Source organism: Grus americana, chromosome 15, assembly GCF_028858705.1.
Source record: "Grus americana isolate bGruAme1 chromosome 15, bGruAme1.mat, whole genome shotgun sequence".
NCBI lineage: Eukaryota > Metazoa > Chordata > Aves > Gruiformes > Gruidae > Grus > Grus americana.
The window spans coordinates 7,390,250-7,417,286 of record NC_072866.1 but is presented as its reverse complement, the minus strand read 5'-3'; the positions used below and the strand labels follow the sequence as shown (position 1 = coordinate 7,417,286).

Here is a 27,037-nt window from a genome sequence, read left to right as displayed (position 1 = left end):
TTGTTGTTCGTTGGCAGCAGGAATTAAATCATCTCTTGTTGACTTTGAATGGAAATGTCTAGCCCTGAAGTCACCTACTTCCTTGGTCAGACAGCTCACACAAAAGATATCTGCATTAGTTTACAGACATTTCAAAACTTGTATGCATGTGCTGCAAGGTTAATTACTCTGATAGCAAAACTTCCCAATTCAACTTTTGCAAATCTGTTGGGTTTTTTTTTTCCAGTAAAGACAATTTCAACCAAATTGCTAAGATGCAGTATGATATTATGAGCTTTTAGTGGATTCTCCTCCTAAAGGCCAAACACATGACAACAAGACTCAATACACACCTGAAAACCTATCTTTATAAGCTTAGCAGATATACAGCTCAGCCCTTTCAAGACTATTGATCTTATATTAGCATTCAAACCATTGTACCAAAATATGACAGATTACAAATAATTGTCTTCCAGTGTATGCTCAAAGAGAAACACTGAACCTCCCTGAATACCCAAACTCTAAAATCTACTCCCCATTGGTTCTTCACCTACAGTAAAACTGATAAAGCTTATCATGGGCTTAATGTCCCACCATTGCACCAGAGATTACGTGTTCAGAAATCGATGTTATTTAAAATACCAGAAAGAAAATCCAAATCTTCAAAATGTAATTTGTGATAATATTCCTAATGTTTAACTAGGAAAACTATGATTTAGAGAGAATTGTATTAACCAACTCAAAGAGGAATAAAAGTTAATATAAACAGCCATAAAAATTGGACAGTCCATAAGCACAAGACTAGCAACACTTGCTATCATCATAAATTACAAATATGGAACACAAAGTCTAACAAGAAGTTCTCCTTGCCAGTTAAATACTTTCTCCTATAGCAGCATATATTAACATTTAGCAATCAAGGAGGAGAAAATTCTAAATGAATGTGCTAAAATCACACAGTCATAGGATGGATTTAAGGTGCCAAGAGAAAGGCAGTTAGAAGACAGAGAATAGATGGGCCAGCATGATAAGCCAATACAGCAAGTCTGAAGTGTGACAGAAGAGGAAGTCATTCAAACAAGGCAGCTGGGGAACGAGGTAATGGAGAGTCAAAAGCAGCAGCAGCAACAGGAGGACTCAAATCAACTTTTTTTTTTTTTTAATCACTGGTGACTGAGCATGGGACAAAGAAGAATGAGCATTCTCTCAGTAAGAAAGGTGATGATTTTAACTTTTTCTGTAAATGTAAGATTTTGCATCAAGTCTGAAGATTTCAACCCCAGACATGCAACACCGAAAATTTTTCATGAGTTACAAATTGCTCATTTCTTGTTATGTTGCTGTGTTGGGTTTGCGTGGCAAGGTTTTGGTAGTGGGGGGGCTACAGGGGTGGCTTCTGCGAGAAGCTGCTAGAAGCTTCCCCTGTGTCTGATAGGGTCAATGCCAGGCGGCTCCAAGACGGACCTGCCGCTGGCCAAGGCCAAGGCAATCAGCGCCTCTGTGATAACATATTTAAGAAGAAAAAAAACAGTTAGCGCTTTTGCAGCCAGAGAAAGGAGTGAGAAGCTGTAAGAAACTCTGCAGACACCAAGGTCAGTACAGAAGGAGGGGGAGGAGGAGCTCCAGGCGCCGGAGCAGAGATCCCCCTGCAGCCCGTGGTGAAGACCATGGTGAAGCAGGCTGTCCCCCTGCAGCCCATGGAGGAAGGATGAGGGGGTGTAGAGATTCCACCTGCAGCCCGTGGAGGACCCCACGCTGGAGCAGGTGGAGGCACCTGAAGGAGGCTGTGGCCCTGTGGGAAACCCGCGCTGGAGCAAGCTCCTGGCAGGACCTGTGGACCCGTGGAGAGAGGAGCCCACGCCAGAGCAGGTTTGCTGGCAGGACCTGTGACCCCGTGGGGGACCCCACACTGGAGCAGCTTGCTCCTGAAGGTCTGCACCCCGTGAGAGGGACTCCATGCTGGAGCAGGGGAACGATGAGAGGAGTCCTCCCCCTGAGGATGAAGAAGTGGCAGAAACACCGTGTGCTGAACTGACCATAACCCCCATTCCCCGTCCCCCTGTGCCGCTGAGGGGGGTGGAGGTTGAAGCTGGGAGTGAAGTTGAGCCCAGGAAGATGGGAGGGGTGGGGGGAAGTGTTTTAGGATTTGATTTTATTTCTCATTCCTCTAGTCTGTTTTGCTTAGTAATAAATTAGATGAATTTCCTCTCTAAGTTCAGTCTGTTTTGCTCGTGATGATAATTAGTGAGTGATCTCTCCCTGTCCTTATCTTGACTCACAAGCTTTTTGTTATACCTTTTCTCCCCTGTTTGGTGAATGAGGGGAGTGATAGAGAGGCTCTGGTGGGCACCTGGCCTCCAGCCAGGGTCAACCCACCACAGTTGCTTTAGATTTTGGTTCATGATGTTAAAACATTCCTCAGAGTTACTGAATTTTAAGTAAAACAATATTTTCTGTTCAGTCAAGTATTAAGTACTGAGAACACACTGACAGCACATTATCAAAATAAGCTGGGGCTGAAAGATGTCATGCAAAGTGTGTTAGAAGATCGAGGTTCATATTGCATACTGGAAGCACATCTCAAGCACAGATTAAAAGCATGCAGCATAAACCACCAAAAGGACATGCTGCCTCACAGCAGCGTTCATCCCTGACGCTTCTAGGCTCCTCTCACGTTACTCAGATCAGCATGCAAGGTCCCAGATAGGCTTTCTTTCTAGTACTTAAGATCAGCATCAATTAGAGTATCTCCCTGTCTTCCAGGAGTCATTTAATTGTTAATAACTGTCCCACTTTTGAAACAGACAGATTGCCAAAGTCAAAACAGCCATCTTTCTCATACCATCACTGTACAGCTAACACGTAAACTACAGTAGAAAGACAACTACATTGGATTCATACGTTCCCCTTCAATGCAAACAGCTGCATCAACCACAAAATTCCAGTAGACTCACTGGTCAAGAGCCCAAAGAACACTATTTAAACTGAGATTTGGTGATATTACACCGTTCATGGAGACCTGGGCTACAGTTCCACAGACTTTAACCCAGAAAAAAATCAGCAATGCCACCAAAGGGAACGGCTCTGCTTCCTTCACCCACCTAACCCCCCAGTCGCCCCCTTCTTTACATCTGTAAAAGCATACACAGTTACTTCATGAACCAGGTGATGAGGCTCACCTGGGCTAAAACCAACCTGAGAAAATGAGTATTTTTTTAATCTAGAAGAGGTTTCCATTCTGGTTCGTTATGCAGCTGCATGAAGACTTGTAGCAGCATAAGGGCACAAACGAAAGAAAGAACGGCCTGAGCGGGACTGCTCCTTCCATCAGCGGCACCTGGGGCACCGGCTTACAGCAGCCACGAAACTCTATTATGAAAATGTATTCTGAAAAACACCATGAAGAGCAGTACAAAGAAAAGCCTGCAGCTGCCGCTGCATCAGCTGCCAGCAGCGACCGGGGAGGTGTAAGTACGAGACAGAGGTATCGACACCCGACCAACGCGCCGCCACCAGCCCGGCAGGGCCGGGACACCCCGAGGGGCCCCGGCCGCCGCCACTGCCGAGGCCGGCGGCAGCCCCGCAGGGCCCACCCGGGCAGATGGGGACACACTGCCTCAGTCGCGATTCCCATGGCACGCCCGCCTCGCTACGAGACGCCAACGCTGCTTCCACAGCCGCTGGGGCGGAGCTGCCCGGGAGGGGAGTCAGGGACCGCACCAGCTCACCGGCGGACAGGCTGCCCGGCGCACGGCGGAGCCACGAGCGGAATCGGCCCCGCAGGGGAGCGGCACGGCACCGCGCACCAGAGCCGCGCCGGGCGGGCCCTCTCGCCGGGGCCCACCCCGCGTCCCACCCCGGAGCCCGCCCCCGAGGCCCGCGCAGGCCCGGCAGCCGGCAGAGGCGCGCTACCATGGCGGCGCCCGGCGGCGCGGAAGGCCCTGCTGCCGGCCCCGCGCTCTGGGCAGAGGTACGGGCGCTGCTGCCCGATGCCGAGGAGGGGCTGACCTTGGCGCTGAGCGGCGAGGTGGAGGACTGCGTCCTGCCGCTGCTGCGGCGGGCCCGCGGGCTGCTCTACGGCGCGGCGGGCCGGCCCGGCAGGCCGGAGGCGGATGCGATGCGGCGCTTGGGGGACGTCCTGTGCGACTACTCCTGGGAGAAGCTGAACGTGGGGCCGTGGCGGGAGGTCAGCAAGGCCTGGCGGCAGGTCTACTCCTACGGCTGCCTCTTCGGGGCGCTGGCCGAGGTAGCCGCCGGCCGCCCGCTGGCGTCTGCCGTCCGCCTCTGCGACATGGGGCTGCTCATGGGCGCCTGCGTCCTGGACAACGTCCTCGCCCGCCTCGTCGGCGTCCTGCAGGCGCACCTGCCCCGCGGGAAGCGCCGCGCCGCAGCTGAGGGGAGCGCCAAGGTACCGCGGCCCGCCGTCCTGAGGCGAGCTGGGCCCCGCGCGCCCCCCGGGCTGCCCGCCTTGTCCTCGCGGCCCCGCCCCGTGCGCTCCCCCCGACACCCCCACCCCGCCCCCCCCGGCGCCCCCTCGTTCTCCCGCCGCTGGGGCCGGGCCGGGCCGGGATCCCCCGGGCTCCCCCCGTCGGCTGTTCCCCCCACCGGCCCCGGGGCCGGGCGGTGCGTGACCCGGCGGGGAGGCGGCGGAGGCCTTCGCTAGCAGCTGTGGAAAGAGGAGGTCTCTGTTCCAGAGGGTCCGGATTGACCCCCCTCCAGTCCCTGCTGTGCAGCCAGAAGAAGCGCTTCCACACCTTCACTGCCCTTCGCTGGAGCATTTCAGAGACAACTACCTGATTCCACAGAAGCCTGTGGTCTTAGAGGGCATTATTGACCACTGGCCATGTATGAAGAAGTGGAGGTGAGAAATAAGTTTCTTCCCTGGCCTAGTAAGGGTGAGGATCGTTTTCTGTGTCAGGTATCTTGACGCTTGGTAAAGCGTAGAGACCTTCACAAAAGACAGGTGCCATTGGGAGCAGCACCTTCCTGCTGCGATGTTGCCTTTGTGGAAGTTGCTCCACAGACGAGGGAAGTGCGTGGAGCCATCCAGAGCATTGCACAGTAAGGGCTCCGGTGTGCCAGGGAAACCCGGTCCTGGCCCAGCCGGCGCAGAGCAGCAGCCCTGAGCCCTGCCTCCCCGGGCTGTGCCAGGAGCGCTCTGGTGAGTTGCTGACGCTGTGTGTTGCTCAGCTGGAAACTGGCGATGAGCGTGTATTGCTAACTGTTCGGTGAGCTGCTCACGTTAACTGGGTCTGTGCCAGACCAGTGATTTTTACATCTCAGAACTGGCTGATAATTAGTGCAATGGAAAGTGAATTTCAGAGATGCATGAGTAACCGTGGTTGTTTTTTTCATTCACAAGTGCAAGCATTGATGTTTGTTCAGTGTCATGTTTGAGTGTTGAGTTTCAGACACCACCATTCAGGTGTGAGTAATACCATTGTGCTGCTTGTGTAATCTAAGCAATGGAGACAACATTTCCAATACTGAGAATCAAGTATTTGTGAGAGAAAGCTTGTGATTCCCTAGAAAAGGGGAAAAAACACTCACGCTTAGTTTGAGCAATTGCTTTCATTCCACAGCCAAGGGTAAAATTGACATTAACTGAACACACTTATTTCATAGGGGTTTTTACTTTTTTTTTGAGGGAAGGTACTCCACTGCTCAACTTCAGATGCTTAAAAAGATGAACTTCTCCATTTAGTTAGTACAGTTGTCAATAGAGACATGTATACTACCCGTCAAAGTAATTCCTCTGACCTTAACCAGGATGGATATTATTGGCACCCGTATACAGAATTTGGCACTGACAGAGAGTTGATCTAGCATTAATGATAAAAAGATACAACATTTTATTTAGCAAACGTGGCAGTAGGCAGCAAATAGATCCGTCATCCCTGGGCAAGAGAGACAAACAGTTTAAATCTCCTTAGCTCCTAAGGAAACAATAGTTAACTGAGGTAAACAAGGTTTTAAAATAAAACAGACAATTGTGGCATAATATACGCACAAATTTGACTGCTTGTTTCCTGCTGCTCCATCCTTTTTCTGCTACCTTGGTCTCTGGTTGGTTGGTTTTAGAGAGAAGAAACCCATGGTAGTAGAATTTTATTTCTCCAGAAGGTTGATGTTGATTGATTGCCTTACATTCAAAATTAGTAAGAGCAGCAGTATAAAAGGGTAATGGAACTTTCTTTATTTCAGTGTGGACTATTTTTGTCAAGTCGCAGGGTGCCGCACAGTCCCCGTGGAATTGGGTACCCGATACACCGATGAGGAATGGTCTCAGAAGCTCATGACTGTCAGTGACTTCATCAACCAGTATATTGCGAATGAGGTCTGTTACTCTCCTTTTGTCTCCTCTCCAAATACAGCAGTGTGTTACTGGTACAGAATTTCTGCTTAGAACAAATCTGCTTAGAGGTGATGTCAAGGGAGGGGGTATACTGTAAGCACAACTCTGAATTAAAAGGTTTGATGTATTTCCAAGATCTGAAGCTACAAATATTGCAACAATAGTTAGGTTTGATTTTTATATGTAATCAAATGTACAGCAGATGGAATTTGATGAATAGATAGATACCTTCTGCAGCAAATGCCTGAATGGTGGAGTCTAAGGATAAGGGATCCTCAGCCAGCAGTTTTGTACCTCGCGGTTATTAATCCACTTAGTGAGATCTAGGATCAAGATCCAAATTCACGTGCTGCCAGGTAAAAAAAAAAAAAAAAAAAAGAGTTGATTAGCAATTGAATGTCCTTTTACTTTCACGACCCTCGCTTCTGTTTCCCAGTCTTCTGGCAGGAAGGACCATGCACCACTGCAAATTGGTCTGTGGTGCAGCCTGGAAGAGAGTATCGAGATACTTAGAGGGAGTGAAGGTGAACTAGTCTGTGTACCAGCAGGGTCTAGCTATAAAGATGCAGAGCATTGTCCCAGGATTGACAACAGAACTGTCGAGACTCTGTAGGATTATAGCTAGGCTTCTTCCAGTAACTCAAGCTAGGTAATTTGTTGATTGTGGGGATATATCTACACTCTTACAATTTCAGCGTAGCTGTAAGTCACTATTTCAGAAGACCTCTTATACTAGTCAACTGTTGAAACAATTCTAGTACTCTGAAATAGGACGTTGGAAATGCATGTTACCCAGAAGTAAATTAACTGCCTGAGAAGACTTACCCTGTATGTGACTGTGCATTTTTTTCTTTCTCTGCTGTAATTTCAGAACAGTGTAGGATACCTTGCCCAGCACCAGCTTTTTGATCAGGTAAAACTGAGTGTTTTTATCTGTCTGTAGACAAGTGTTCCCTTTCTAGCACAAGTCATCAGTAAAGATGTCAGCTCCACTAGATGGAAGGGCATATGGAGAATTCACAGCATTTCTTAAGTTTCTATTCCCACAATTTGAAGGAACAGAGGGAGGGGTTTGTTCCATTTGGCTGAAAGGCGTGGAAGCAAAACCCTTTTGGGGGTGAAGACATTTAATCTTAGTGCTGTTTCAGTACAATGTAGCATATACTTACAGGGTTATCACCTGGAAAGCAGCATTTCCCCAAAGAATATGTAAGTCAGGGAAGAGATTTGGACAGGAAACAGTCTTCAGTGGTGATATGTTCACTGTATTCTGAAATGTCATTCCAGTTAACCAGAGATTAGGTTGGTGGGAGATGTAAAAAGGAATCTCACAAAGAAGCAGGCTTAGTCTATAACAGATCAGCTGGTTCTTCTCCGTGAACAGCAAACTCAGTTATTCTTGTGGGTTTCTCTGGTTTCTGCTAAAGGAAAGGGAAGAATGAGAAACCCCTTTCTTTCTCCCACCTCTCCTTCCAACAGAATCTGCTTGCTAGGACTGAGGAAATTTCCTGCAGATTCTCAGCAGTTCAGCTACTTCTCTCCTGCCCTTGCTGGACAAGCAGGTCATTTGTTTTCTTTGTGCCAAGCCTTGCTCCTCTGTCTATGAATTCCGTACCTTTGGCAAGTCAGCACCTACCCTTTTTAATGTTTCTTTCTTTATGGGAATAGATCCCAGAATTGAAAGAGGATATCAGTATCCCTGACTACTGCTGCTTGGGGGAAGGGGAAGAAGATGACATCACCATTAATGCTTGGTTTGGTCCAGAAGGCACCATCTCACCTCTTCATCAGGATCCCCAGCAAAATTTTTTAGCCCAGGTCTGTACACTACTTACTCTACATATGCCATTAATGCTATAGCTAGAAAAAATGCTTATGGTATGGAAGTGTTAGAGACAAGGGTAGTAGCGGACAACTTGATGAACAGTTGAAGGATAGAAAATATGCAGATATTTTGCTATTCTATTGCATTTGTCACTACTGCAACTTAATACTCAATGTAATCTTGTAGACCATAAGTGCTCCTCATTGAGATAGACCATTACTTACCCTCATTTTACAGATAATAAAAGGGAACCACAAGAAGCAGCTTTTCCGAAGTCAGACAAGGAATTGTAACAGAGTTGGGAAGAACCTGGTTCCTGTCATAGGAACTTCCTTTTCTGGAACAGCAAGATTTTGGGGTAGACTTAGGTGCATACTTTAATCCACTTCACGTTGCCCAGTAAAATATCTACTCATGCATGCATTGAGTGTCAGATGAAGTAATATTTGTGCTGTGACTGCATTGCTGCTAAGTGAGTTACGCTGGTAGGCTTCTTGACGACTTTTAGTGCAGAGTAACACAGTAAAACACTGGGGCCCTTTGTGGTGTGCACTGTGCAAGTCCAAAGACGTATTCCTAGTCCAAGCATTTGACAACTGTACATCTTCAAACACCAAGGGTTGTTTTGCTTACTGGAAGGGGATTGATGTTTCTTCCGCCATCCCGTGAGACTCTAAAAAAAATATGGTTTACACTTTCAAACATTTTCCAGCAGGATCATGACACTGAATACTTTGTACTTGTGCTTATTTATGGGTTGAGACTTAGTTCCTCTGTCCCACACAGTTGCATCTTTCACTTGGAACTGAGGCTTAATTCAGGCCTTCCTAAAGTGGGTTTTTATAACTGCTGTGCAGTTATGTACGTATTGTGCTTCTCTTCCCTGCTAACCCACCTGACACACACACACTCCTGCATTCTGAAAGTGAAGTATCCTACTATACACACCATCTAACGCTCGCTGGGAATTTTTTTGGGTGGAAGTCCATTACAGGAGTTGTTGGAGTGGGAAGGAGTACTTCCCTTACAAACTTCAGAACTTGCATTCTTCTGCCTGAAGAATGGGGGAGTTTCTGCCAGTGCTGAAAAAGAGTCTGTAATTTGAATAGCAGGTGATCTGGCAGTTTTCAATTTTGAGTTAAAACTGCCCTGCCTCTTGATGCCATTTACAACTGTGGCTGTGGAGTACAGGAAGGCACAAGTACAAGTAACAAGGTGGACTGACCCCTCCTGGCTGTGGGGTAGTTGCTGCAGAGATCATAGCATTTCTGTTAATGAAGAAACCAGTATCTGGAGATGCAGGCTGCTGACCATTAACTTCTGCTTTCAGCCTTGCAATATGCAAGGCCTTAACCCAGTGAGGCAAGTGAAGGAAGGAGCCGTTAATAGCTCACGGCAGTCCAGGTAACACCCACCCCCCAAAAAATTCAAGGATTCAGAAAATGTGCTGCTGCAGCAATAATCAACATTTTCTTTACTTCCATACATCATCAAAAATATCACTTAACACTTGGTTCTTTAGAGACCTAATTAATATCGATAATCCCTTTGGGGTATGGAAGGCATCTTAAAAACACATGGACAGCCGTAGTTATTCAGATCAATGCTCTAGCAGTTTAACCAGTGACAGCGAGGAGTAGGGCAGGAATGCATTGATAACTTGTCCAGCCTTTAGAATACGCTTATGTTCTGCCCTTGAAGCAACAAACTCTAAACATCTAGCATTACAACTTGTGCATTGATAAGATTTCAGGAAATGCTGTTCTATTATATGGAAAGGGATTAAGATAGAGGAAAAGCAGCTCGGTTGGGAATAGTTTGGTAGCATGATGCCAGCCCAGGGTACTGTGGTTAGTCAGAGTACTGTGATGGTTCCAAACCAATGTGATCATGTCTGGCCCTTGAAGAAACCTTGAATCCTGGCCCAAGCTGCATGAACATTCACCATGTGCCTTCTGTGGGTGTTCCATGGGCATCAGTGCAGGAATCAGCTCTGACTTGTTTATTCTGCCACTTCCTTCTCAGCATGGATGACTTGCAATTCTGTGTAGTGTTCAGGTCAGTGAGTCCACGTGCCTTACGAATTCTAGTCTTTCAATTAAGCACTCCAGTCAAAGAACTGATTTAATGATGACACAGAAATAAGAGCTAGAGGAGTATATGGAAGCTTAGCAGTCACTATGTGCTGTTGTGAACTGTGCTGAAAATAACCTCCTTATCCATTCTTCTAATTACTTTCTAGCTACATAGAGCCCAAATAACATTGTATAAATTGGGTGCCTTAAACTTTGAATTTAAAGTAATTTGGTTAAAGGCATTTCCTGGTATTTCAGATTCTTATCCACTCCAAGGGAACAGGTACTTGAATTCCAATAGTCTGATTTAACTTTTTGTTACAGCAGTGTATGTTTATTATTAACAAAGATAGTGATGTTTCTTGTAATCAGGTATATTTTACTGTTAAGTGCCAGCTATGCCCCACAGTTTTCAGTAATGTGCAAGTTAATGACAGATAGAAAACAATTATTGTAATGTATACAGGTATTTGGAAGAAAGTATATCCGTCTATATTCACCAGAAGATTCAGAAAACCTGTACCCGCATGAAAGCCAAATTCTTCACAACACCAGTCAGGTAAATAGTTGCCTGAAATTTTAATATCAGTAATGTTACTCAAAGATGATTTGATAAAGACATTCTACTGATGATTGATTGTTTTGTTTTTTATAGGTTGATGTGGAAGATCCTGACTTAGTTAAGTTTCCCAATTTCAGAAAGGCTGTGTTTCAGTCCTGTATTCTGATGCCTGGCCAGGTTCTGTTTATTCCAGTTAAATATTGGCACTATGTACGATCACTTGATATCAGCTTCTCTGTCAGTTTCTGGTGGTCATAGCTTTGAAGGATGCATAAAGTCTGTTAGCACTGTATTAGCAATTAAAAATCAGAAAAAGGAACATCTGGCATCTTCTAACAAGAGAATTCTTTTTAAGCATGAGAATGTTCTTCCCTGTCCAGAGGTTAGAGGTGGATTGAAAGAACAGCAAACTCTTGCTTCAGCGTGGTGAAAGAATCTGGATGGGTAAATGGAAAGAAGATGCTACAGCCACTTTCTTTTTGTGGATGTTTCTAACTCCTCACAAAGAGCATGTTAGGTCATCAACTTGTATGTGTGTGTGCATCTGAAACAGTGCTATATATGGGCACTGCCAGGACTCTGCTTCAAACTATATTTGGAACATCAGGTTCCAAATGCTATCCTCTACTTGGATTTAATAACAGTAAAAATGGGATGGCGCTACCCAAAGGTTCAATACATTTTAAAAAAGCTAACACAAAGCAAGATGCCAATCTGCTATATGGAAAAAGTTGCTAGTGTTAAGGCCTAAGAGCATAATTAATTGTAGTTAAATAAACCAAAGCTTAATCATACTTTGATTAACCATCAGCTGAGCTGCTGCCACTCCGCCTTCTGCAGTGTGACATGTTTCTACCAAGGAAAAGAGCTGCTGCCATTCCATTCTTGTATGTGGCAGTATCTAGTCCTTGTCTTTTTTCAAGTCACTTTTGAAGGAAAAGGCATCTTTACATAAAACTGGAGAGTGAAGTGCTAATACTAAAAACTAAAAGAATCTTAAGATAATCATTTTTTCCAACACTTTGCAGATGTAAGCTGGCATTGCCCCAGAAGTCTTGTCCTACTCCTTCGCAATCGTTTTGACTGTGGGAATATTCCCTCTTATTGAGCGTAGCTGCTCATGACCTGGCCTTATCTCAGATGAACTCCTCTGTGTCTAAAGAAGGGACAAAACCCAAGCAATGGTCCCAACTGAAAGTGTTAAAACTCTAGCCCTAGATCAGATAATTCAGCCAGCTGCCTTAGTGAGGAGACCTCAAGTGCTGCATTGACTTTTCACCTACTTGGAAGCCCTGTGGTGCTAGTAACAGGTTTCATTTTCAGTTGTGCAAGTGAAACAGCACAAATAGGGAATACCCTTGCTGAGAAAGGCTACTTGTAATAGTTCACCTGCATAGATCAGCTTGCAAGATTGACTAAAACCATTTGCATCTTTCATTCCCAAACATGCACTGAGAGTCCTAACCCCAGAATATAGGGAACTACATACACAAAACAGCCTCCGAGAGGAGAAGCACATACACAAAACAGTCTCCAAGAAAGCTGTGCAGGCATAACTGTGGAGGAGAACAGGAAGGTCAATGATAGTTTTATTTTAAGATTCTTAAAACTTCAGGAAAAAATAAGTACACTGAACCGTGCACTGTGACTAATGAATACAATACAGTCTCGCTATTCTGCAAGAGTGGGGTAAAAAGATTTCACTGAAAGCAAGTTTTATTAGCATCGTCTAGGGCTGAGAATGAAGCTCTTCTCTGCTCTCCCTGTTTTTGATGGTGACTGGGAGTCCATCCGACTCGTACCTGTGAGGAAAACAAAAGGAAGGTTAATGAATGACACACAAAAAAAGGATGACATTGTACAACCTCCAGATTTTTAAAATGCTTTATATATTCCTGTGTTCCTGTTCAGAATGTCCAATTTCCCTGGCTAAGTAGAGATATTCTGAAGAGATTGTGCTGCTCTTAGAAGCTCAGTATTTCCAGAAGTTTTAGTGTCATGTGTTGTGTCCGTCCCTTGCTCCCCACGCCCCCCCACACACACTTTAATGCTGGTAGAAACAACATGCACAGGATCTGCTTGTCACCTTAAGGCATAATCCATGCACTTTTGAGGGCTCCATGCTGCCCATGTATGGTTTACTATCTGAAACATACAACTGAAGTCAGAAATAACTGATATTCAGCTACAGTTGTAAGTAATACGGGCAGTGCCACTGAGTATCTCAGTCCATTCTCTAGTATTATTACACTCAATTTTTTTTTAAATAGGTTGCTTAGTACCTGGAATGTCGCAGGACCAGAAATCATTACACTGCGGACAGCGTGGTTCAGTCTGAGCTCTAAAGTACTTTCTGACACAAGGTAAATGCATTGCAATTCCACAGGATTCACATACTTGGCTCTGAAATAAGGAGTGTTAATAAAAAAAAAAATTCTAACCTGTCCTTTAGTTTAACATATAGTTGTTACAAAGGGCAATAGATACGCAATGCTTCATTCCAAAGAATGATTCACACAGTACAGTTGGTAGATACTCAAAAGTCAAAGCTGGTAAATATAAAATGAGGTATTTTCCTGGAAACTAGGAAATGCCATTTTCCAATATGGACAAAATTTAGCTTGAAAGACAACACTGAGCTATTTGGGTGCAATAAAGGAGACCAGCTGGGATGGAAAAAGTAACATGGAAGCATGTTAGTTGGGAAGATGAGAAGATGCAGGGTCAAAGAGCAGGAGAATGCAGTAGTTCTGGAGCTGGAGTTCCAGTTGTAACTACTTACGCAAGGCTAAAGTGGTAACTTACCAGCTATCAAAATATAGTGCTTTAGCGTGCTATGTATAAACATACATGTTCATTCTGAAGTCCAAAACAAGCAATTCCTGAACCAAAATCCCAGGACCAAAGATGAATGTGTGTCACATGAAGACTGCTCTTTGTAAGGCCCAAAGATAAGAAAGCTAACGCTCAACTGTTATGCCTATTTAAGGATAAAGGTTCATCTCTAGCGTGCCCGCTCTGGAAAGCAAGACAGCACAATAATGTTCCTCACTGAGTGACTCTGCTTTCTCCAAGTTTATACTTAGAGATACTGCTCCAAGACAAGGTTTTTTTCCTAAGACAGAAGATAAAATCCCTACACTTTAAAAAAAAAAAAGAAGTATTTTCTTTATATACATGGGCACCATTACCACATTACAAGACCAGAATTTTTCAGTGCCTGCCTAATACTCAAAGTATCACAAACTTTAGCTGTGACCACATAAGTACGTCAGCACATGCCTACTGAGGTAATAAAACAAATGTTACCTGGATGGCAAGGCTGTGACAGATGTTACACTTCCTTGCCACATCTTGGTAGTTGCTGAGAATGTATTGTTCCATCTCAATAATGCAGCGAGTATGCAGAGTATATTCTCCATTTCTCTAAGGAAACAAGTGGTGAGACAAGGAATTTCTTTTAATTCCTTTTACCTTGTCTGACTTTTCTAAGCACCTGCTAGCGAGCATTTGACATCCACTTTTTTCTGTCATCGTGAAACTAACACACTAACACTGCTATAATGCAAAGCCAAAATACTTTTGAAGTAGCAGAATTCATTTGTTTAAAGGATCAGAACAAAGATCTCACACCTTTAACAGAGATCTAGTCCTTGGAAGGTACAGATGAGCAAGCATGCTCTCCTTAACAAAGACATGCAGTTTTGGGACCCTGCATTTGCACATTAGTGGAAATTCTACTGTCTTTCAGCAAAATCTAGGCATTTACTGCTTGAGGTGTCTTTGAAAAATCTCTGCTAAATGACTCCAGTCTAAGTAGATGTGTGGCAGCAGGCTGGAGATCTATCATGCAATGAATGCAGGAGAAGAAGGATTGAGGTCTCACTTGTCTTGGCAAGCACATGCAGTGTCCACATGGTAAGCTAATCTCAGTTCCTCCCTCGTGAAATAAAGTGGATTTAAAAATTTGCTCAGTGGCTCAGGCATTTCTGGTACAGGAGTTTTCAGCATGTTTGGCCTCGCTGCTTTTCAGGATATTCTAAATGTAGCTGACAGCACTGATCACCCTGAAGAGCTTTCCCCAGCTCTTGTTCCAAACGTAAGTGTGCCATGCTGCTGTGTACAAAGGATGTCTGTTGCAATGCAGGGCTGTACACACACCCCCCCCCAGCTCAGATACAAGAAATGGAAACCCTGTTCTCCTCTGCAGACCTACCCAAGGACTTTTTCCTTGTAAATGTACTACCTTTTCTGCAAAAATCGCTGCAGTAGCAATAAGCACAGGCTCCACAAAACCATTTTTGCCATCACTCATTAAAAACCAGCTCCAGTTTCAGCCATCACATCCATAAGACAATAATAGCTGGACCTATTAAAATACACTTGAAAAGATACAGCAGTTACCTCAGAGAGCCACTTATCCTCCACAAAAACTTTCAGCACTTGTTCTGCTTCCTTTTTCTTCATTTTCTTGGTCTTAAGTTGGTCAGCAAGGTTTAAAATCTCTGTAGAAGAGGCAAAGCCATTTTCTGATAAAATTATTAGGTCCATCTATAGAAAGAAACATTTTCAACTATTAAAAAAACCTAATGCCATTACAGACATACCCTATAGTAATGTGCAGCTTTTTCAGCATCTGTACATGAGATATACTACAGTATATGGCTTGAACCAGAACTGTAAAACAAAGGCCAAAAGCTGAAACAGTCATTGTTACCTTGACAGTTTTAATCTTTGCCAAGAAAACATTTCCACAAATATAACTTTACAGTGCTGCCTAAATGAAGCTGAATTCAGAGACTCTTGAACATACTCAAGGGTGACAGATCTGTTTATTTTTATCTGCTCTTTATCAAGGTTCTTTTGAGGAAAAATCACTGCTAAAGTAAGTTTGTCCCCTCTGGAGTCATTAGTAATGCTGAACCTACCTGGCACCTGAAGGCTGTTAGCAGTATTACCAATTTTCAGAGAATCTCTCATTGGAAACATTACTGCTGCTCATTATGACTCATTGCGCAGAGTTTTTACACCAGTAGGAACACGTGCCATGATAATGCCATCTCTGCAGTGCTGACACAGCAATTGGCTTCACCAATAATGGGGGAGGGCGGGGAAATCTCTGGGTACTATTCATGGAGATGAGACATTTGCAGCTGTCGTAGAATAGTCAATACACCTCTCTTTCCAGTTTATACAGAAAAATTTATTTTAATGAGTGTGCAAAAAAATAATTAAAAAGTCTAATGGCTGGAGAAATTAAGTCCTCAAAGTTCAAGACACTATGAGAACAATTCACTAAAACATGCGAGATACACAGCTACGATTGCAACTCACATTAATGGTTGTTGATAAGAAATACACAGCAAATGTCCTGGAATCTCAGCCCAATAGTTTTATTTGGAACTTGAAAAAATTCTCATGTGTATGGTTTTTTTGTTTAAAAAGCAGCATTCTGACTAGTTTATTAAACACAGAATTGGCTACGCAATAACAATAGACGGATGTTTCTATTCAAATCAGCAAATCCAACTTGCATGTTATTAGGATTAAAATCTACTGTATATTACCAGACTATTGAAGCCAGTGAAAAAATCAGCAATCACAACTGAAGATCCCAAAGAAAGGTGCTTGTTTAACTGAAAGCAGACATGTCAAGTCACTGACTCCACAGGGCACCCCCCTATTGCTCATTTCAGTTTATCAATAACTGACTTTCACCAGGGAATCATTACTTGCGTACACTCCCATCCCCACCCCCCATTCGATTTGGGATGAACTTAGGTAAGGTGGCAACTAGTTCCTGAACCACATCTCCATTCATTTCCACTCCCATTCATTTAAAGATGGTACCTTGACAAATAATGTGATTTATTAACTAATAACTGACATACTTACTGCTTTTCTGAACAATTCTAATTCGTTTTCTGTATAGTCAGATGCCATTTTAGTTATTTCAGTTTCTGCCAAATTCACCTACAAAAAAATCAAAATGAAATCAAAATGCCATTGTACTTCTACACCATAAATTGTAAAAGATCCTCTGGGGTAAAGAATACATCATCTTACAATTAACAGAAATGCCATTTCTTTAAGTGGAAAGAGGCTGTTCCTTAAAGATGGCACTTGATGGTACTCGAGCTCTTTCTTTACAGCCCCTGATCTTCCAGCCACATGTTCTCCACAGCTGCCTCTGCCCAGCCCAAGCTCCTAAACAATCCCACCTACCCCCTACAGAACCAATACAGAATATAGTAGAACTAATATATTACACCAGGATACTGTGCTGGACAGTAGCAGTAACTATGTTAAAATACACATTTTTGTTTCATTGTGAAAAACAGTTACTGATATTTCATATTCTTATTGCACATTCTACTGCTATTTTTTATTAGCTCAACTTAATTGGCAAAATGACCCAGAAAGGTTAAAAGCAGCAGCTGATGTTAGAATACCTCTTGTACGGTCTTTTGGAATTACTATATAACCTTCTCTCTTTGACATGCACATTTCAGAGCGCCTCAGGAAACTTTAAAGACCATTCCTTAGCAATGCTTTTATGCTAGGTTGATTTCCAAGTAAGAGAAAAATAAAAACTAATGTTGGAGAGCTCTCCCTGTTTTCTAGCTTCAAAATTCCTCGAGAAAGAAAGTCTCCTGTGAAAAAGAAATCTCACTTCTCCACTTAAGCAATGTTTACGCTAAATAAATCAGACGCTGCTGTAGTCCTTGCTGCCATGTTCCACTTCCACGCACCCAGGCTGCTGGGAGTTTATCCTCCCACTCCCCTGTTCTGCCAGTAGCTTCTCCAGCAGCTGCCCCTGCCCCAGCGGCACAGCCCCGCATCAGCCACGCGATGGCAGCACGTCACATACTCACCAAAGCGTAATGTGCTCTCCCATCGCCTTCCGACATTCCTTTCCGGATCTGCATAAACAAAGGCTGCAGATGGCTGTTAATAGTACTGATGAAATCATCTAGTTTATCGTGCGCGTAGTACACTGAAAATAAATAAGAAAAAGCACGTACACAAAAGAACCAACTACACATCAGGGAGACCCTTTTATGTTTTATCTGCTGAAACCTCTTTTTCCTAGGTAAAAGAGCTAAAAGTTAGCGAGGCACAATTCAAACTGGTCTGTTGCGTTCAGCAGACGTATCACTTCCTTGGGCTGCTGACTCCTAGCCTTCAGAGAAGCTCAGCTCCTTGAAAGTGTCAGAGTTTAGAGAGAGAGAGTCCAGACATTCTGCCTCGCTGTATAGAACCCACCACATTCATCCATTAATTACAGTGACTTGAACTAAATTGAATTGAAAATAAAACATGACCAGGAAAAATTACTGTGCACAATACAAAAATACTGTTTGCTTTCATTTACACACAAGGGATCCCTTGTTTCTTTGTGTTCTGTTTCACACATTAATGGCATGTAAATGATCAAATTACATACCAGAAAACTTAAAAATCTAGCATTGTAGAAATACAGGTAATACCTTGTGTCATGCTCTATAAACAAATTAAATACCAGCAGAAGTTCTATCACAGACATAATTAAGGTGGACTTTGGAGTCATTCTGTGAAGAATGCGCTATGGCTTTTTCTTGCACAGCAACAACACATGCCCTCGAGAGTTTCCTTCCAAAACAAAATGTCGTCGTCAGTGGCAAAACTCCTGATGACTTCAGGAGGCTAGGGTTTAAAACAAGAGTTAACTAACAGCTCATAACTTGAGAAAAAATATTTGACTCAAAAATACTAATAGTTATCACTAACTGGATAGTATGCTCAGTTACGAGTCAATCGCTTGTGTAACAGCATCAGACAGAAGGCCCACTCTCAAAACCCCACTATCTATTTTGTACAATGCAAACACATCACAGGACACTCCTGCCCAGAAAGTTCATGATTCTGATACATAAGACTCCTTAAGTGAACAAAACCAACAAACAGCAAAGGCAATAATAAAGTAAGTATAATATTAAAGTAAATATAATTTTGTCCAATTGTCATGCCACCTGCCTGGCACCTGTCAGCAGGAAACACTCTGCATACATCAAAGCCAGGGAGCGTTAATGACAGATCTAACAGAGGGTAAGATGAAAGATAACAGAAGAATATTCTTTTGTACAACAGCTGTAACATTTTAACGTGAGATGAATGGCTGCTCTAGTAGATCTTCTGTCAAAAAAAGGGATACAAACTCTCCATAAAAATGAATGACCACACCAAAAGCTGCACTTAACAATTTTAACATCTAAAAAGTTGGTCAATTTACAATTTCAGGCACAGAAATGATAAATGTCCTTTACTATTTGCAAAAGCTTGTAACTTACCTCTATGAAATAGTTCTTGTACAGGCAGTCATTAGCAATTGATTGGATAGAAACTGTTTATTCAAATAGAATACTACTGAAAACAAATTATTTACTGTCAACAGGTTTGATGAGAAATTAGACAAACTAATGTGGTCTTCATGCAATAAGCATCCACAATCTTTGTATTCTGACTACACATATACAGGGATCTCTTCATCCTTTTTTTTTTTTTCTTCTGGTAAAATATCTCAGAGGCATCAATACTGCTTCGAAAGACAGTATTTAAGAAGTCCTTGTTGTAACATGAGTATGTTAGATGCATACTAGATCCAGGACTACCCTACTTCCAAAATACTGGATTAAAATGTTTGAAAAGTCTTAACTTCCAATAGCTTCCCCTTTAAAATGTAGTACCTTTAAAAAAATAAAATCTGAGACTTAGTTACAATCACTGGAAATTATTTTTTGTAACAGAAATAAATAATTTCCTCCTCTAGGGCATAAAATGCAATCTCAAGTAATACTGTATCACAGATGTACTTACTGTAATCTGTTTTCTGTGAAAACCTATTCCAGTACCCAATTATGAACACAACAAAGTTGTTCATAGCATTTAAAACCAAGCATATGCAGGAACCAGGTGTTATTCTTTCTGTCAATAAACAATTCTCAGCCCTGAACACTTAGTAAAGATAACACGTGACAGCACAAGAAAGAGAGCTCATTATGTGTTATGCTAGAACACTGCCTGGGAGGATTTTTAGAAGAAATTATTTCAGTTCAATGACAGCAGATGAGCAAACAGGAAACAGCAAACAGTAAATAAATGAAACACAAATATTCGGGGGGTTTGGTTTTGGGTTTTTTTTTTCCTAAATTAAAAAAAAAAACTTCTTTAATAATAAACTCAAATATTTTCCACAGAAAAGCTGAACAGATCCCTCACTGAGGATAAAGCAGAGGTACTCAGAGAAACCAGAAACTTTTCTGAATGTGTCTGTATGCAAACTATAAACAGCAGGCAGCATAACAAATTTACACTCTTGGTTAATTATCAGTTTTCAATAGGCACTGGTTTAAACTTTCTTGCTTAAAGACAAGCAAACAACAGGAATCTATTACTAAGATTAGTCTGAGATGCCACAACTTCATGATAAATTTAAAAATATACTGGCAGTGTTATAAAACTAGAGCTCCCATATTTACAGTGAAAGACTACAAATAAGCTGAGTGGAGGCTTTAAAAGAAAAGAGATGGGACCTTTACTCATATAAAACGTAAACACATAGTTACCGTATCTATGTACTTCAGCTTCCATCTTCTCTGTAACCAGAAGATTAAGCAGCATGATTCTAGTCTGGAAAGTTGCATTATGAAAATGTCATGTTTTTCTTCTACTTTGACGACACCAAGCAGATGTAATATAAGCCACTGATGACCAGTGGGTGATATTTACAGCTGATTTTCAAGATCAAACAGTATTTAAAAATCTAATAACTATTCAACAGTTTCTGGCATAGAGTTAATCAGTTTGCCAACTTTAAACAAAAAACTAGAACAAACCATGAAGAATAACATGATAAATTACTTTGGATTTTAAATCACTGATGCTCAGTTTTCTTTTCACAGAAGAATAAAGGAAAAATAACACATTCAGAAAAGTTAGTTTCTTTAAGGGAAAAAATGTGGTAGGGTTTGGGGTTTTTAGCTCCCTATCAGAATTTGTAAATGCTGCCACCTAACTTTCTTATAGCTAGAAAAAAACGGAAGCAACAAGACCATTTCCGGTAAGAGAATCAAAAATCTTGTTTACAAAGTTCTTTAAAAACAAAACACTCTTAATTACACTTTGCAGCAACACATTGTAAAATGGTTTTTTTTTCTTCTTCTGTTAAACAACATCAAAAACAAGCCAGAACACTTCATTCTAATAGTACAAAGTGTTATACGTAAATACATAAAACCAGGCAATCCCTCCCTCAGAGAGCTTAATGACATTTGAACTATGGACTAGACTACATCATTCACTGTTAATTTTTTATATGTATCCTGCTTTACATTATTTTAAATTCACATGACACCATTCACATTAAGCCTCCTTCTACACATACATCTACGATATGTTTCAGCCTTCCCATGAAAAATACAATCCCTGGCAAGAACATGTTGCTACTTCTAGTGGCCTTCTGCAACACCACAATACAGAACAAAACCGATCAGACTGCCAAGGAGTTTAGGGAGGGAAAATACTTAGTTATTCAAACGACGCAGATGTATTTTCACCAGCAGTGAAAATGAACTTCTGTAAGGACTCATAGACTCCAGTTTTAAAGTGTAACCACTAACCCATTACCGAGTGACAACTAAGACCAATGCTCTGCTACAGTGCTGGTTCAGTATAACTTGAGACTGAAACAACCAATCTTTTTTTCAGTCTTCTTAACACAGGGACTATTGAAGTTTGACCCAAGAGATAGTCAGTCTTCATTACCAGAACATCTAAATGAGTCATTGATAAGCTTCTCTACATTTTATGTTTCAATCCAGCTACAAGTCACCTGATACGCAGCAAAAAATATTTAGCAGAAAATATGGCTTGTGTTACAAAAATAGATTACTTCATTCTGACCTTAAACTGTATGGGTGAGTAGATACAAATCCACAGTAAAAACAGACAAGTCCCTGTAGAGTGAGTAGCATTGTGACAAGATACAAGAACACTACTAAGCCTGGCAGGAGCATGGCTTCCAGAACTAGTATCGGCAATACGATGCAGATGGGATGAGAGAAAGTACAGTCATCCACCAGAAAACCTCAACTCATCCTCACCAAAGTGTTTCCTCAGCATTCACTTCTCTCACAACGTATAAGAGAAATAACTGAAGTGCATTGCTTTAGAAGCATTCACGACGCTATAGCAAAGCACTGCTGAGGAATTGTGTGATCTCACTGTCTATACTCCCACCGATCTTCCCCAGTCCCTTTTCTGTTGGTGCTTTGTGATAGTCCTCGTCATCTACCCAAAATTGCCTGGTCTGAGGAGCCAAGAGCCTTGTTTTCTTTTGCTAGTTTTGACATATTTGATGCACTATAAAGCAAAATATCAAAACAACAGTACAGTGGATTTTTCTGTTGTTTTGCAATGCTAACGCTTCTCTGGTAATATAAAACATAGACTTCAAACAGATGGTTATCTGCAAATTCCATCACAGATAACAAAAATTCCCCTAAGCTCTAGCTGAACTTTGCAGACAAAAGCATAATGAGCACACTGGGTCACACATAGGAGCAGCTGCTGGGGCTTTTCCTAGAATACTAAATACTAAAAGACATACAAAACATGTAAAGCAAAAATGCTTGTCTATTCTATGAATCCCTGTTTCTCATATACAATTTATTTAGTGGGTCTTTTAACGGCCAAGCATGAAATATATTATGCTTAAGAAATTGGTATGACTGCAGACTACAGTTGATACTAACAGTTCAGCTACCAAGTCAGTTAAATAAAATACAAAACATAGTTAAACAAAAGCCAGTCTGATACGATCCACGTTAATGAACAGTTAATCAATACACTCCTTCTGTACATCCAAATAGGCAGGAAAAACCCCAGTATTCTCTCATTCTTCCATTTTTCTAAACATCCTTTCATATATGGACTGTACGTATCAGCCATTTTTCTAATGAACTTCACTGTAACTTAATATACAGTTACATTTTATAATTAATTTTATAAATATTACCTAATATTGTCCTTCAGTAAATACAGCATTGGTTTGAAAGGCAACCTGATTTTGTCCCTCCAAATTATCCTTAGGTTTATCAAAAAGATAAAGATATAGCAAAAGAAAATATATCTGTGTTTTCTGTTAACCTTCTGGCCTTGAAGAATGTGGCAAAGAAAATACTTGTGAATGACCACATCTTTGGAAAATAAAATGCTGGTCACGAAAATGCCTAATATTGCCACATTTAAATACCTGTCAAATTAAGATGTGCTGAATCTAAGAAAAAAATAGATAAACTTGGAAATCTATCAAGGGACAGAGAGCACACGAATCTCAATATTTATTCCATGATCGGTAAAAAAAAAAAAAAAAAAAAAAAAGTAGTGCTATTACAGAGAGAAATGTGTTTTCCAGGGGACAGGAACCATCTTTCCAGCTGTACTATTTAGAGTAGCGTAAACCCAGAGCTTCAGTTATTAAGGCACTTGTGCAAAGCATTTGACACTGTCCTGCACGACATCCTTGTCTCTAAATTGAAGAGACCTGGATTTGACAGATAGACCACTCAGTGGATAAGGAATTGTCTGGATGGTCGCAATCAAAGAGTGGGGGTCAACAGCTTGATGTCCAAGTGGAGACCAGCAACAAGTAGCGTTCCTCAAGGGTCAGGGTTGGGACTGGCATGGTTTAACATCTTTGTCAGCGACACGGACAGTGGGATTGAGTGCACCCTCAGCAAGTTTGCCAACACCACCAAGCTGTGTGGTGTGGTCAACACGCTGGAGGGAAGGGATGCCATCCAGAGGGACCTGGACAGGCTTGAGAGGTGGGCCCATGAGAACCACATGAAGCTCAACAAGGCCAAGTGCAAGGTCCTGCACATGGGTTGGGGTAATCCCAAGCACAACTACAGGCTGAGCGGAGAATTGCCTGCAAGCAGCTCTGAGAAGGACTTGGGGATGTTGGTGCACAATAAGCTCAACGTGACCTGGCAATGCGTGCTTGCGGCCCAGAAAGCCAGCGGTAGCCTGGGATGCATCAAAAGCAGTGTGACCAGCAGGTCGAGGGAAGGGATTCTCCCCCTCTACTCGTGAGACCCCACCTGGAGTACACCATCCAGCTCAGGGGTCCCCAGTACAAGATACACATGGAGCTGTTGGAGCAAGTCCAGAGGAAGCTATGCAGATGATCAGAGGGCTGGAGCACCTCTCCTATGAAGACAGGCTGAGAGAGTTGGGGTGGTTCAGCCTGGAGAAGAGAAGGCCCCGGGGAGACCTTATAGCACCTTCCACTCCCTGAAAGGGCCTACAGGAAATCTGGAGAGGGACTGTTTACAAGGGCATGGAGTGATAGGACAAGGGGTAATAGACTTAAGCAGAAGGAGGGGAGATGTAGATTAGATATTAGGAAGAAATTCTTCCCTGTGAGGATGGTGAGGCACTGGAACAGGCTGCCCAGAGAAGTTGTGGATGCCCCATCCCTGGAAGTGTTCAAGGCCAGGTTGGATGGGGCTTTGGGCAACCTGGGCTGGTGGAGGGTGTCCCTGCTCACGGCAGGGGGTTGGAACTAGATGGGCTTTAAGGTCCCTTCCAACCCAAACCATTCTATGATGATTCTACGAACTCTAGCTAGCTTGGAAGACAGCAGGAAAAATAACGACAAACTCTCCTATTTTTACTGTTTCCTGATTTCAGGCTGGGGTCAGGGTCAGAATAATATTCTGCATATTCTCCTCCCACAGACAGTGTGTTGTAAAGGGATCCAACAGTAACCAACTCAGTACCATTTCCCTGACTACAGAAACAAAGGAAAAACGAGCTTGCACCCACAGACAACACACAAAGCCACCCCAGAAAAGATGCTGACAATGTCACGGTACCTTAGCTATTATATAATGCTAGAGATCTGCACGATGTCTTTAACTTTACATTTAAGTTTTTACCATAATGTGTTTCAGAACTGGAGAAGCCATAACACAATGCAGACAGAAACAGCATGCATTAAGGGATTCCAGTAAAAAAGTATTAGCAGTTATAACAGCCTTCCTCAACAAGCCTGCAATTTGTATCCTGACTGAATTGTACACTTTGTAGTGGCTCTACACAGCACTTTGATAGATGTTTGGAGCTTTTCCTTCAGAGCTGCATGCAAATTTTAGCATAGACACTTATCCGCTAACATGAAGTATGCAGGTGATACACAAAAAAATTAGAAAATGTCTTCTAGCCAAAAAGTTTAGGATTTTGAAATAAACCAGCACAAGAGAATGTGCCATATGCCAGGAGGGAAAGTTTTCAGATCATTTCGCTCAGAGGCTGCACAGGCTGGTTACTATATGACTTAACTTCATTTGACGCAGCTTTTTTATCCTTTTGCATTTAAGGAAAACAATGTCACAGATAGGAGACAGCCTTGTTATGCAATGCTTACAACATGCAGAAGAAAGAAATTAATTCAAATAAGCTAGTTTTAGTAACATTAGCTTTGATCCTATTCAAAAATTATTATTTGGATTGCACTAAGCAGTATGAGGATGTATTTGAAGAAACTACATCAAAATCAGAACTTAATCTAGAAACAGTCCAGTCCGGCTGAGTTTCCTCATAAAAACACTATTTACCATGATCTCGTAAATTGTGATATTGTTAACTTTGCCCCTAACAAGGATAGGTTTGTCAAATCACTGGTTCTTTTGTTCATAAAAGAAATTGGGGGGGGGGGGGGGAGCGTTCCATTCAGTGAGTCAAGTTCAATAACATCCTTTTGCCTCTCAACGTGACAAAAAGCTTTCCTAGGTAGAGCATTTAATAAAACTGTAACTGTTAAAACTCCCACACTGTACCTGTGTAATTTCACAAACTTTTCCATTGCACATCAACCGTCACTACACAGAAAAAGTATCATGTATTTGGTAGGCAGCAGCTGCAATGGAACCATTTTTTTCTAAATCCTTGTATTAAATAAATCTTCCTAACAAATAATAATATCAGCTCTTCCTGATCCTGCATACTGAAAACACAATCTAGCTGTGAAGTTTTCTTTTTCTTAAGGTTCTTTGTTCTTAACAAAAAATAAACTCATTATAGCCATGCTATTGGCTTAGGCTATCTTTAGCATTTATGATAAATTCTTCTACAAACCACAGCAGCTTAGTTCTCACAAATACAGGAGTAAACCTGTAAAAAGCAACATTACTTTTCCACGCTTCCATTATTTCAGTCAGAAATTTGGGCAGGTGCTGAAATAAGCTTTTTTGGCTCAGGAGAGTTTGAAAACCTATGGAGTCTGTTTGATTCCTTTTAACTAAGGAAAATACATAAATAATGCCATCACCCAGAAAGGATTATGCTTGTGACAACAAAGCAAGATGGAGTTCACAACAGGTTGTGCGCATCAGTGACTACAGTCTCTTAACAGAGAGAAAGAAAATTCAGCAATCGTGATGCTAAAGTTATCATCCCGGGTAGCCACCGGCAACTGAAGAGTTCAGTTCCCCTGCAGTTACTGGTTAATCTCTCACCAGACTCACACAGATAGCCTGAAACAACTAAACCCCTTAAATAACTGTTAAGTAGGCTTTTATTTTTAAAGTCGTAAATACTAGAGAACTAGAAAATAACTTGAGACATATATTCAGTGCATATTATACCTCAGAATGTGCAATTTAAACAAAATTTGCTGGAGTTACCTGCCTTTCAGTAGTAATGGTTTAAAATCACTAATTTGAACAGCATTTGGGGGTTTTCTTTTAAATGGCATTTTTTGTTCTTACACATTCCTTGTCCTCTTCAATTTTGTTCATAAATAAGGAAAAGATGAAAATAGAGAAATTTTATTCTTTCACTCTTTTCTGGGAACCAGTAACTGACACATCTAATACCTACTGATTAAATAGCACTAAACACGTTACTCATTACAGCTTTATTTCAGTTTGTACCCATCACATTTTCAAAATTAGCGAAGATGAAATACAGATCTCTGATCTGTAAGTAGATCTCTGAAAAAAAATCCTTATCAAGTTGATTACACATTTCCGTACTATGTACATTTGAACAGGAATCTCAAACAAATTTGATAATATACAACCAAATTTTTGTTACATGTGCCACAAAATTAAGCTTGGCATAGTATATATCAAAACTAATCAGCTAACCATGTAATCGGTCAGATGTAACATAATTACTCAAGACAGGTAACAGCA

The 27,037-nt window shown here is 42.0% G+C and overlaps 2 protein-coding genes and 1 long non-coding RNA gene across 12 annotated transcripts in view; 1 reads left to right on the top strand and 2 right to left on the bottom strand.

Annotated features, from left to right (window-relative positions):
- LOC129213032 (uncharacterized) overlaps window positions 1-4,108 on the bottom strand; it is a 112,697-nt gene extending 108,589 nt beyond the window's left edge. The window contains exon 1 of one of the 2 annotated variants that reach the window (XR_008579343.1): window positions 3,988-4,108. This is a non-coding gene — a long non-coding RNA (uncharacterized LOC129213032). Of the gene's footprint in view, window positions 1-3,707; window positions 3,828-3,987 lie in introns of those variants that run through there. The other variant, XR_008579342.1, reaches the window with a different exon arrangement.
- On the top strand, window positions 3,821-11,551 carry KDM8 (lysine demethylase 8). 3 transcript variants are annotated; one of them, XM_054842324.1, is made up of 7 exons: window positions 3,821-4,468; window positions 4,674-4,840; window positions 6,184-6,316; window positions 7,206-7,247; window positions 8,003-8,152; window positions 10,701-10,793; window positions 10,890-11,551. In XM_054842324.1, exons 1-7 carry the CDS (start codon window positions 3,893-3,895, stop codon window positions 11,052-11,054), a joined length of 1,326 nt encoding a protein of 441 aa, XP_054698299.1. In that variant the 5' UTR covers window positions 3,821-3,892; the 3' UTR covers window positions 11,055-11,551. The 3 variants fall into 3 exon arrangements, with proteins under 3 accessions (XP_054698299.1, XP_054698300.1, XP_054698298.1); XM_054842325.1 differs by having other exon boundaries at window positions 3,822-4,387; window positions 4,632-4,840; XM_054842323.1 differs by having other exon boundaries at window positions 3,824-4,387.
- Window positions 11,552-11,573: 22 nt separating this feature from the next.
- NSMCE1 (NSE1 homolog, SMC5-SMC6 complex component) overlaps window positions 11,574-27,037 on the bottom strand; it is a 17,988-nt gene continuing 2,524 nt past the window's right edge. For 6 of the 7 annotated variants that reach the window (XM_054842329.1, XM_054842328.1, XM_054842327.1 and 3 more), the window contains exons 3-8: window positions 17,672-17,793; window positions 16,692-16,769; window positions 15,201-15,347; window positions 14,106-14,222; window positions 13,079-13,199; window positions 11,574-12,598 (exon numbers count right to left, since the gene is read on the bottom strand). In XM_054842329.1, coding sequence (XP_054698304.1) covers window positions 12,516-12,598; window positions 13,079-13,199; window positions 14,106-14,222; window positions 15,201-15,347; window positions 16,692-16,769; window positions 17,672-17,793 — 668 coding nt within the window. In that variant the 3' untranslated portion in view covers window positions 11,574-12,515. Of the gene's footprint in view, window positions 12,599-13,078; window positions 13,200-14,105; window positions 14,223-15,200; window positions 15,348-16,691; window positions 16,770-17,671; window positions 17,794-20,401; window positions 20,466-27,037 lie in introns of all 7 variants that reach the window. The other variant, XM_054842332.1, reaches the window with a different exon arrangement.